Source organism: Rhipicephalus microplus, unplaced genomic scaffold (assembly GCF_043290135.1).
Source record: "Rhipicephalus microplus isolate Deutch F79 unplaced genomic scaffold, USDA_Rmic scaffold_13, whole genome shotgun sequence".
Taxonomy (NCBI): Eukaryota; Metazoa; Arthropoda; class Arachnida; order Ixodida; family Ixodidae; genus Rhipicephalus; species Rhipicephalus microplus.
Genome location: NW_027464586.1, coordinates 33,698,935 through 33,711,584, shown reverse-complemented (window position 1 = coordinate 33,711,584; position 12,650 = coordinate 33,698,935). Strand labels below are relative to the sequence as shown.

The 12,650-nt window shown below is 49.6% G+C and overlaps 1 protein-coding gene across 7 annotated transcripts in view; it reads right to left on the bottom strand.

The window, feature by feature from the left end:
- LOC119163012 (uncharacterized) overlaps window positions 1-12,650 on the bottom strand; it is a 434,320-nt gene that overhangs the window by 126,535 nt on the left and 295,135 nt on the right. For all 7 annotated transcript variants that reach the window (XM_075882725.1, XM_075882727.1, XM_037414895.2 and 4 more), the window contains one exon: window positions 2,345-2,593. In XM_075882725.1, the coding sequence (XP_075738840.1) occupies window positions 2,345-2,593 (249 nt within the window). The remainder of the gene's footprint in view (window positions 1-2,344; window positions 2,594-12,650) is intronic.

The window sequence follows — 12,650 nt, the reverse complement described above, 5'->3', positions numbered from 1 at the left end:
AAGCTTTATCTGGTAGAAACCATAATGCGTGTCCAGTTTAGAGAAGACTTTGGCTTCCTGGTAGCTTCTCATAACTTGCTCGATTGTTGGCAGTTGATGACTGTCGTCTGACGACTGGTTCAATTGAGTCAAGTTAACACAGATGCTTACTGTGCCAGACGCCTTCATTGATTGATATGTGGGGTTTAACGTCCCAAAACCACTATATGATTATGAGAGACGCCGTAGTGGAGGGCTCCGGAAATTTAGACCACCTGGGGTTCTTTAACGTGCACCCAAATCTGAGTACACGGGCCTACAACATTTCCGCCTCCATCGGAAATGCAGCCGCCGCAGCCGGGATTCGAACCCGCGCCCTGCGGGTCAGACACCTTCATTACAGGAACAATAGGCGTGGCACTATTCTGTCGGTTCTTTTACCTTCTGTATGATTCCTTCTCGTTCTAGCGTGTTTAGTTCTTTTTTGACCTTTTCTTTCATAGCAATAGGAACCTGTCGCGGTGTTGAAAGACTGTATGGGATCGCATGTGGCACAAGGCGTGTGGTGTGTTCTCCCGATATGGTACACGTGCCTCGGAATATCTCGGGATACTTGCTTGCGATATCGTCAGCAGCGTCTAACTCGTCTAGGAAGCGAACAATTCCCAGAGCTTTGATAGCTGGTAGTCCCAACAAGGGCGTGTGCAAGTTCTGCACAATGCAAATGGTTTGTTGTGAACAGCCGTCTTTTCAAGATATTTTAGCGTCAAACTTTCCAAACGAAGATACGGTTCGGCGCAGAAAAAGTAAGATTTTTGCGTCTAGTTGCACTGACATTCATCTCATAAAGTTGTTATAAATTGATTTTGCACCAAAAATAATGACATGAGAAGCTAGAAACTTTTCAGGTAAGTGTGCAGCCATCGAAACCATTAAGCCTGAAGGGCAAAGCGTGCCACAGAAGAAACGCAGCAAAGACTGACTGATGGTGCTCCTTTGTTGCAACATGGATGGTTCGGACGAACTAAAATCGTGGGAGATAGGCAAGTATCAAAACCCACGATGCTTGAAGAACCCTCGCCTGCTGCCATGCCTACACAAGTAACCGTCGTGCATGAATGACCTGTTTGATGAGTTTTTTTTAATACTTGGTTTACAAAATTAGTTTACACTACAGGAATGTTCTCTTTTTCCTGGACAGTTATGCTGCTGACTCGAGATTTGCCATTTCTCCGGAACATCAAGGTTGTTTTTTTTTATTCCTCCAAATACGTAAAGCCCCATGCGGTGAATCGATGCCGGTGTCATAATAAACATGAAGCCTTCCCACAGAAAGACGATCGTCAAGCGCCATCTCACATGTATTGATCCTGGACAGCTGCTTATGACAATTTCAGTACTTGACGCCATGCACTACATCGCTTTGGTGTAGAGTGTAGTGAGCACCTCGACTGCACAATTGTGATTCGCGAGGTGTGGCATCCGTATAACAACAAAGTGTAGACGGCCATCAAAGCTAAAACAATCGGAAGCAGCCTCTTGTGAGCGAGAGCTCTATAAGGCTATGAATGCGTTTGGGTGCTATGGGCATGACGTATGACAACTACGTTGCCGTGGATGCTGCCGTCAGGATGTCGGAGCACCAGAGCATCGCAGAGATTGTTGAGAACTTATGATAGCAAGCGAAGCCGGTGACTGCGATGACAATGATGAGCACCAGCCACAAGATTCTGTAGAGTTGGCAGTCGAGTGAGCCGATTTCTGTTTTGGCAAAGCCGTTGTGACCCTGAACTACCTACCTTTGCAGGTATAGTGCACACCAAAGCAACATTAAAAGCGATGCGGTTTTCCAGTGAGCGGAAAAATCAGCAGTCAACTATTCTCGAATATTTGAAGTCCTAGGCTCACCTGGCTGAAATAAATTGTTTGCAGTTTTTCGTCCCCAGTCCACTGAAAAATGTATGAACTAGGTTTCACTGTTTTTAGCATCGAGATCTAGACAGAATGTTGCCGTTGCTGCAACAACTGTGGACAGGTTACATTCGCATTCAATTCATTAATGGTCACCCATTTGCATTGCAAGTTTTATGATGCTTGGGGTAGACACGTTGGTCATTGAAAAAAAATGACCATGAAACGAAACAATGTACACACTGGTATACCATGCACTCTGCTTTCTGCCTCTGCCAGAATCTTAAGTTGGTGCGCCCTCTTGCGGCAGCCGGGCGTGTGAGGCACGCAAGACGCCTTACATTCTTTTGCTGAAAAGCACGCCGATTAGAACAGCTGAAGAGAATCGGCCGATCGGTGCACCATCATAGAGGGCCCCCCTTCCCCATGCTGAAGTGATTTCTCATGCTCCCACCTGTTTGGGTGTCTCGTCCTCATCATGTGGACCTGGCAGGGGCTCGGGAAGGCAAGGTGCAGATGGGGGTCTTCCTTCCAGGGTGCGGCCGGCCAGCTCTAGGGGCGATGGCTGGCCACTGGTCAGGGGGGGCAGCAGCCGTGGGCCCAAAGCAGCAGGTGGGGATGGCCCTTCCTCCCAGTCGACTGAGCCTTCATCATCCAGGGGGGTCGGGGGATCGTCCACCAGTGGGCTGCTGCCCATAGCCTCCTGCAAGACAAGCAGGGCAAGCTGCTCAGGTACCTCTACTTCGCCAAAGCATTATCACAAACAAGTGCCACAGCCACTGGATGCCACACTCACTACTGGTAGCCATAACAACGGCAAATGTGAAACACTCTTCATTTTGCCTGTTGGCATCACGCAGTAAGTGATCTTATTGCGAGATGGCAGCTGACCAACAACCCTCGCATACTATCGTATTATCAAATTTGTCGTGACAAACGTGACAAGACTGGTGGAGGTGCTGGTTACAATGTCTCACGATCCACCCGATGCCCAAGACCCCCCCCCCTCCCCCCCCAAGCAGCCAGAACACAAACAAGCCCTGCACCCATGGACACTCCTGTTCACAGAGTTAGCCGCTGCCAACGAGGCCTACTGCCTGAGACACCAACTACTGACACAGTGACTATGACTTCAACACAAGATCCCGTGCAAGCTCCGACACCTTCCACGCCCATCTACTACACCGTCCAGACCCCGCTCATGCCTAGCCCTTTTCACGGAGAGCAACATGAAGATGTTGACGACTGGCTGAGTGAGTTTGAACGTGTCGCAGCGATCAATTACTGGGTTGATGCCGCGAAGCTCTGGAACGAGTACACTTGCCTAAAGGACAGTGCTAAGACGTGGTTTTTGAACAGGGATGATGTTCTGACATCTAAGCGCGAATTCTAGTGTCGCCTTCTGGAGACCTACAGGAGTCCCGACCGCTGCGAACGGGCGGAGCGTGTACTACAATCACGCATCTAGATGCCAAACGAGACCGTCTCGATGTACGTCGAGGACATGACACAGCTTTTTAAGCGAGCGGATCCTGCTATGGCAGAAGAAAAAAAGTTGCGCCACCTCATGCGTGGTGTGAGGGAACAACTTTTTGCTGGTGTGGTGCGTAGCCCCCCCCCCCCCCCTAAGACTGTTGCTGAGTTCCTTACTGAAGCGGCAACATTGGAGCAAGTACTGCACCAACTGTCTGCCCTGTTTAACCGTCAAGTGAATGCTGCCTCAACTCCCGAAATTTTCGCCACCTCTGGGAGCAAGAGCCCCGAATGGATTCGCGAGGTCATCCACTCTGTTGTCTGCGAAGAAATGGAAAAAGTGTGCGGGACAACGCAAATCGGTGTCGGTTCTATTACCAGTGTAATCCGTGACGAGGTCCAGCAGGTGCTGTACGCCCATCGTTTTCCGCCGATGTTGGTTGATCCGGATCCGCTCCTGTGTCTACTGACAGTCGCCGTCGTACGTACCCGAAAGCCTTGCGATCTGCCACGCCTTTTTTTGGTCAAGAAGTCCCGACCCAGACAATGCCACACGTCCCGATCTAGCCAGTACCACACGCCCCGATCCAGCCAGTGCCGAACGTCCTAATACAGACAGTGTCACATGTCCCGATCAAGACAATGCCATACGTCCCGATCCAGCCAGTGCCGAACGTCCTAATACAGACAGTGTCACATGTCCCGATCAAGACAATGCCATACGTCCCGATCCAGACAATGATGCCGTCAGTCGTGATTCAGTCAGCGCACGCTGGTTTGGACATCGATGGTTGCCGTGCACCGACGCGTAAGCCTGATCTCTGGCGTACGCCGGACAGACGACCCCTCTGCTTTCATTGCGGTGAGGCTGGTCACATTTACCGCGAATGTTCATACCAGCAACTTGGACAGCGCAGCTTTCTCGTCAATTCCCCTTGTCCCCAAATTGGTCAAAGGCCAAAGGATATCGAAGAGTATCTCGCGCAACAGCGTGCACCCTTTACACGATGGCAATCGTGGTCACCATCTCCGAGGAGATTCGCAGATGCTGGGCCACGTTTCAAGGTGACGGCACAGAAATGCTCCTCGAGCACGCGTCGGGAGAACTGAAGGCAGTGGCCTCCGGGGCAAGATCGCTGGGACTCAAAGTGCGGAAGACCTTGCATCGACGCTTGCACGCAATGCCGAAGGCATTTTGTCAGAGATTGATCTCAGTATCGAAGAAACGCCGACATTCACATCTGAACACAGTGGCCGTGTGTCACTCGACATACCTGTGCCGATTGACGGTTTTCAGGTCAATGCCTCGGAAGACACTGGTGCACACTATTCGATTATCAGCGGGAGGCTAGCAAAATATCTCAGGAAAGTGATTACGCTGTGGAATGGAACACAAATTCGAACAGCTGGGGGACACGTAACACCGCTGGGTCACTGTACGGCAAGAGTGAAAATTCGTGCGTCAATGTTTGTACTCAACTGCCTCGTTCTTCGCGACTGTTCATGTCAGCGGATTATCGGCATGGACTTCCTTCGGGAATACGGTGCCATCATAACTCTTCGTGAGCGCATCGTGACTTTCTCGACTCAAGGCGCAACTTATCGAGACGCTGATAACTGCCGTAGACCTGCCCTGCGTGTTGCTGACGACAGTGTGACGCTGCCGCCTCGAGCAACTGTTCCCATTGAAGTCACTTGTGAAGACCTCTGAGACTGTGACGTGGTGGCTTAAAGCAACCTATCACTTCTGCTGCTCCAAGGTGTATGTGCCGCTCGAAGTGTTGTGCGTGTTTATGACGGACAGTCACAGATACTAGTTACGAACTTCAACTACGAGCACCGGCATTTTTTCCGCAGAACCCCCGTAGCCTATGGAGACCCTGTTGTCGACGTCATGAAGTGCTTCGCGTCCGAGGAAACGCATGAGAATGAGGAATTTCCAGAACACATCGACATTAATTCGACGCTGTCAGACAAGAGAAAGGCTGCACTTCATAACCTTTTAAGGAAGTTTCAATCTTGCTTTCCCTCTTCTTCTAAAGTCCGTCAAACACACCTTAAGAAGCATCGAATTATTACCAACGATGACGTCCGCCCCATCCGTCAGCAGCCTATCGCGTTTCTGCCAAAGAACGAGAGGCTATTCAGACACAAGTAAAAGAGATGCTCGATGACGGGATTATTCAACCATCCAGCAACCCTTGGTCCTCGCCAGTCGTTCTAGTGAAGAAAAAAGACGGAACGCTGCGATTCTGTATTGACTACAGGAAGCTTAATAGCGTCGCGAAAAAATATGTCTACCCGCTGCCACGGGTGGATGACTCTCTCGACAGGTTACGACGCGCGAAGTATTTTTCATCCATCGATCTAAAGAGTGGCTATTAGCAAATCGAAGTGGATGAGCGAGATCGAGAAAAAAACCGTGTTTGTGACTCCAGATGAACTTTACGAATTCGGAGTTCTCCCTTCAGCCTTTGTTCTGCCCCAGCCACTTTTCAGAGGATGATGGACACTGTTCTCGCTGGATTGAAGTGGCAAAGCTGCCTTGTCTACCTCGATGATCTGGTCATCTTTTCCGAGAATTGAAGGTTATCTGAAGGGTCTGAGAAAGGCTCTGGAAGCCGTTCGCACCGCTGAACTCACGCTGAAGCCCAAAAAATGCCATTTCGGCTATGAAGAGCTGAAATTTCTGGGACACGTCATTAGTGCGGATGGAGTGCGACCTGATCCAGAGAAAACTGCTGCCGTCGCCGCCTTCCCTGTTAATTCAGATAAAAGAGCGGTATGCCGTTTATTTGGCTTGTGCGCGTATTATCCCCGATTTATCGTCAACTTCTCGAAGATAGCTGAACGTCTTCAGACTCACCCGGGATGACGTGCAATTTACTGAGAGCGCAGAACAAGATACAGTGTTCACAGAGCTACGACAGAGAATGCAAACAGCCTCTGTTCTTGCCCATTTCGATGAGGACGCTGCTACAGAAATTCATACAGATGCGTGCAATGCTGGACTTGGCGCTGTCCTTGTACAAGGACTCGGCGGCATTGAGCATGTAATAGCTTACACCAGTCGTACTCTTTCTCGAGCCGAGACCAACTATTCCACGTCAGAAAAAGAATGCCTCGCAGTCGTGTGGGCGACGACCAAATTTCGGCCTTACCTCTACGGTCGTGCCTTCAAAGTGGTGACTGACCACCACTCGCTCTGCTGGCTGGCCAATCTCAGAGATCCATTCGGCCGTCTCGCTCGGTGGAGTTTGCGTTTGCAGGAGTTCGACATTACTATTGTGTACAGGTCAGGGCGCAAACACGAAGATGCCGGCGCGCTTTCTCGAGCCCCTGTGGGACACGCTGTCAGGGGCTCCGAGGATGAAGATGGCTTTCTCGGAGCAGTTAGCGATTCCGAATTCATGTCAAACCAGCGGGCAGACGAAGAATTACGCCCAGCTATTGATTCCCTGGAAGGCCGAAACTCTCAGGTCCCTCAACACATTGCTCGGGAGCTGTCTTCTTTCTGTCTAAGAAGAGGCATTCTTTACAAGAAAAACGCCTGTGGTAGCCTTCTTACTAGTTGTTCCTACCGACATGTGTGATGAGATCCTCCTTGCGTGCCACGACAAGCCCACGTTAGGACAGTTGGGCTATTCGCGAACTCTTGGAAGAGTACGCCAACAGTATTACTGGCAGTGACTATCAACTAGTGTACATCGCTATGTGAAAGGCTGCCGTGAGTGCCAGCACCGCTAAACTCCGCCTGTGAGACCTGCGAGCCTGCTCCAGCCAATCGCACCACAACAGACACTGTTTGACCTCGTGAGAATGAGCCTTCTCGGACCCTCCCCTTTGTGGTCTTCTGGGAACAAATGGATTACAGTTGTGACAGATTATCTTACCAGTTATGCTGAAACAAAAGCATTATCTCGTAGTACGGCCTCTGAAGTTGCGCAGTTCTTCGTGCACCAAATGGTCCTACGGCGTGGTGCCCCGTCATGCGTGATTACGGACAGAGGGACATCGTTTACAGCACGAATGATTGAGGACATTTTTAAGTTGAGCTGCACAAGTAATCGAAAAATGACGGCTTATCACCCGCAATCCAATAGACTGACAGAGAGGCTTAACAAGACCATAGCGGACATGCTTTCAATGCCCGTGGATGTACAACACGAAACCTGGGACAAGAGTCTTTTATACATCACGTTTGCATACAATACGGCAACGCACGAAACAACGCGATTTCCGCCTTTCCGACTTGTTTACAGACGCAACGTGCGAACCATGCTCGATGCTATGCTTCCGTGCGACCAAAGTAATGAACTTGCTCTAGACGCTGAGCAATACACTCAATACGCTGAAGAAGCTCGCCAGCTAGCTCGCATAAACACCAATCACCAACAAGATGCTGACGCACGGCGTTACAAGCGCCGCCATCGAAACGTCACCTACCATCCTGGGGACCGAGTGTGGGTGTGGATCCCTGTCCGGCAACCAGGCTTATCCGAAAAACTCCTAAGCCGTTATTTTGGACCATACAAGGTTCTTAGACGTGTCGCAGATCTTACCTACGAGGTATTTCCGGATGACGCAGCGTCTTCTTGTCGGCAGCTTCGGCCCGAAACTGTGCATGTCATTCGGCTGAAGCCCTACTTCACACAATAGCCCTTGTGGTTTCACGTGTTACGACAGGCCGTGACATTGTGTTGCTGCTGCTGTTTGTGTTCTCCTGTGTTTTTATGCCTTTTCTTTTTGCGCTTGGCGCAAATCTTGGCGAAACTTCCTTATTTGCGCTGCGAGCACTGGCACCCTCCCTCTTTTGGTTCCCTATATCTGCGTGTGTTTGCCTTCATTTTTTTTCTTTCTTTACGAGCATCGAGTCGATGCTTTCAAGGGGGGGGGGAGACTATTGCCACATGGTCTGCTTGGGTGAGATCTCTGAGTGAAAGAGGACAAAGACGATCTATCTAAGCTGCTGCTTGGCTAGTAGACTCAACAAGCCCATTATATCAAGTTTGTCGGGCGGCCCTTACACTCGTATAAGGGCAGCACACCTACTCTGGAGTGAAATTCCGAAAAAAAAAATTCAAAATGCCCCACCATAAAGGTGCAGTTAGTTGGATGGTGGTGCGAGGACTGAGAGGGAGTGTCGGATGGTTGGGTGTGGTTGAAGGTCGAGGAACGATGTGGTGCACGAGGGGGGTTGTGTGTGGATGTCTGAGGCCGTGAGTAGTTGACAGTCGAGAAACGAGCTGGCGCGCGAGTGTCACGTGAACAGTGAAGGGGTGAGCGGGAAGGAGGGAAGTGGGACGCGGGTAGCCGGGATGTGGCACGAAGAATAAATGGTTGTGTGAGTGTGGTTGCCTGTCGACAGTCAAGTGTAACATTGTACGTGACAAGTGGGGGCTCGTCCAGGATCGACATGAGAACCAGAATGGACAGCGTGAATGTGTCGGAACAGCTGCTGCAGCAGTTGCTTGGACAAACAAACGGGTCAGCCATACAGCGCGAGCAAATCGCAGCTGCCGTCAGACAAAGGCTTATGACGGCCGTAGCCCATGCCTGCAGGCGGCATGAAAGCAGCGGTGCCGGCCGGCCGATTGACTGCGCTCTCCCGGCCTCGGGAAGTTAGCCCCCCCGGTTTGCTGGATTCGGCGACACCCAAACCCCCGAAGAATTTTTGGACCACCCCCGAGACCTTCTGCTTGGTGACTGGTGTCGCCACCGACAAAAGGCTTACGCATATCGTGCCCACTGCGCTGGAGAAGAGCGCGGAGTTGTGGCTGCGCTTCATCAAATCGTTTGCATCCTGGGAGGACTTCAGGCGGCGTTCGTTGTGGAACTTTCGTCTATTGATGTGAAGCGCTGCCTGAGACAGAAGCTGGAGCTCTACATTGTGGAGGTGCTGACACACCCTGTAAAGTTGTTTGCGCCGCGTGGCGAACGTGTCTCGCCCAAAAGCCGCATTTTGGGTTACAGCTATCGGGCGGTAGGTGGTGGTGTGTTCGTGAGCGTTGATAACCACTACCATCATGATCATAGTAGAGCGCCGGCGGCGACAAGCCTTGGTAACGGCGAGCAAGAAATAAGCTGGTCTCTTTGTCTGGTAGCGTTTGGCGCGAACGATAGTCTCTCGTGGTGTGCCCTAGGTGCACGGCACCGCGGGCCGTCTGCTGGGGTGAGTCAGGAGTTGGCGACGCCGCCTTGCATTTGTTATGTTGTTATGTAGAGTGTTGTATAATTATGTGTAAGGTTGTTTAGTGTGTGGATCACAGTTGATGTTATAATAATTCGGCTGATGATGTCGTTCTGAAGCAGTAAATAATGTATGTGTTGTTGGGTTTGTTTCGACCGTGTCTGCTGTACCTGTTCACTCCAAGAGCATGGTGGCGATAACCACCTCTAGACCATGCTTTTTTGAACTTATGCTCCTTTTTTTTCAGCAACCAGAGTACAGTGGACTCCCAATAAACAAAACTCGCTTAAACGAAAATGCCTCATTAAGAGAACTAAACGGGCTCATATGGCTGGATTTCTATGTGTTGCGCAGTAAAATTCATCGATTAAGGGGAAACACTGTACTTGAGAATCAATGTCAGATATTTTCATGCGTTTATAAAAAAAATTCACAGTGTGCTTGTTTTTGATGCCAATTTCAAAAATTTAATTACATTTCCTCTAAACCAACTAGTTTTTGAGATATCCTAAAATTAATTACCTATTGTTTGCTGGTATAATGACACAAGAAATTTGTATTGCAGAGCTATTATTGGCGCATGCCTGTGTACTAATGAACATAAGCTACACAATGTCAGGAGTGCTTTTTTGATTTCATAATTTTAGCAAGGTTTGTCGCACCTTGCATATCAGTGTTGCAGACACACACACTTTATGCTCCAATTTCTGGTAAAAAATAAAATTTTTGAAGATGTCAATAAAAAATTCCCACCTACCACTGTGTAAACTGAAGATACAGCTACATGTCACAACAAAAATGACAGTCCTAGCTGCTCTGGAGGCAGAAATATCTTTCAGACAAGTTTGCAACTGCAGCAAAATTTCAATCCTGAGGAATTATGCAAAAACACAACAAGTCCATTTTGGGTGGACAGTAGCATGGAAATACTGTGTATTTATAATGATGTGCAAATTCAGCTTTCTCAGTAGGCATTAGGCATGTAGTCCTTCTGCATTGCGTTGCATAAATGACGTTTTCTTCAATGCCCACTGCATGTTTTCCGCAAAGGCACACTTGCGAGCTGACGCGGTTGCCTTGGGCTCGTCTGCCGACTAGGCCACTTATCAGTTTGGTGACACCTACGTGCAACGAATGTGCGCGCGTCATTCACGATAGGTCGTATGATAAAGTGATGTTTTCCGGCTTGTTCAGATTGAGTTGTTGATGTCGCAGACAGAACTTGCACACTCGCTCATCAATTTCAAGGCTGCAAGAGCAGCAAGGTGTTAGTTTCCTTTCCACGCAAGATTGCCACATATTCAAGCGGAGGCCGCGAAGCAATATGTTCATCGTTGCGGATGCGTCGTTACAAGCACTCTAGCTGTTGCCAGTAGCCTCCATTGGGCGGGCGGCAAGCACGTTCCCCGTAACCAGATCGATTTTCTGTTGTTTGTCGACGCGCGGCGAAATCCACTCTGACGACCTGTCACGCAGTTCCTGTCACACGGGGGGAACCCGCGGCACTGGCGCGTTTAGCGATAAGAGTGCGCTTTCGTTCCATCGTTGCGAAAATTGCTATCTCTCGTAGCTTCACTTCTGCTTTTTTTTACTTGCCGTCCTGTAACTATTGAGGCTCCAAAACACGGCCGCTTTCAGCGATATTGTCAACAACCGACAAGTTTGTACGTGAGTTAGGCATAAGTTAGGCATACACCGGTGACTCGGCGACCGCCGTTGATCGCCGCCAGTTTGTTATCCTCCCCATCCTGAGTGATAGTGGGCCTCTTTCTGAAGTTCATAACGAATGAACAATCGTCACACCCGCTTCAGAAATCAGTGTTTCGCGGAACTTCTTGACTGCGGCAGCCAGTTGACAGCACGATGACAAAATGGAGCATGTCCATGCGCATCATGACAAAGAAGCAGACGCTGGAAACGCCACTTGGCCAATAGGGTGCCTGGGTTTTGTCACGTGCCTCAAGTAGCCAATAGAATCGCGCATTTTTGCTGAAAAACCAATGAGCAAGGCGAGCAACTGGTGGCGGGAAAATTAAAAACGAAGAATGACCTTTCCAAACGAGACCAAGATGACTATGATAAATCGTGTGTAACGGCAACGGTACGGCGTGGAAAAAGCACGACTTTAGCGTCTATTTATGCTCAGATTCATCTCACAGGGGTGTTATAAGTTGATTTTGAGGTAGAAATAATGACACGAGAAGCTAGAAACTTCTCAGATAAGTGCAAAAATAGTTGCAGATTCTGAAAATGTCAACTTCAAAAACTTGATTTTTTCGCGATTTTCGGCCTTTTAAGACCCGTGTCCCCCGTGCCATTTGGAAAGTTAAAGATGTTCATTTGCACGAGCGAGAAATATTCACCATCACTTGTCACTGCAGGTGCAAGAGCCGGCTGCATCAGTTAAAATTTTTTTCTGCGTCACTGGCGTAGATTCGAGTTCAGTGTGAATGGCGTCTCGACGTCTCGCATCGATTTTTTCCTTAGTTAGGAACTGCGTCAGAAGGTGAAGGGTCGATGCCCTACGCAGGCTCGATGGCCCCGATTCAGACGTAGTGCTGAGTTTGGCGATCTCGGCAACACTTGGTGTCACGCTTGACGGCACCGATTCAAAGCACATACTGGACCTGGCGATCTCAGATATGCTCGGTGCATTCGCGGCTCCAGGTACACACGGTGTGTCGGATCCTGGACTGGTGGCAACCGACAGCACCACAGTTTCGCCACTGCAAGCGTCTATGCACTGGGCATAGACGCTTGCAGTTTGGGCGCTGTGGCGGCCTCGAAAAAAGCATATTTTTCTGCACTTTGGGGGTCAATTAGGCGCTGATATTTACGATTGTGTAATTTATGTGACATACAACGCAACAATATGGTTTTTTAAAAACAGACTTTTCGCGATTTTCCGGTGTTCAAGGGTCGTGTCCCTTCATAACAGGTGCGAAGAGTGTGACTGTGCGCACGACCGGCGCAGAACATCAAAGGTGCACCATGATGCTGTGCGTCCCGACAGACAGCAGGCAACTTGCGCCGTACGTCGTGTTTAAGACAAAGATTCTCCCGAAAAGGAAGTTTCCTTGGGGCATCATTGTATGTG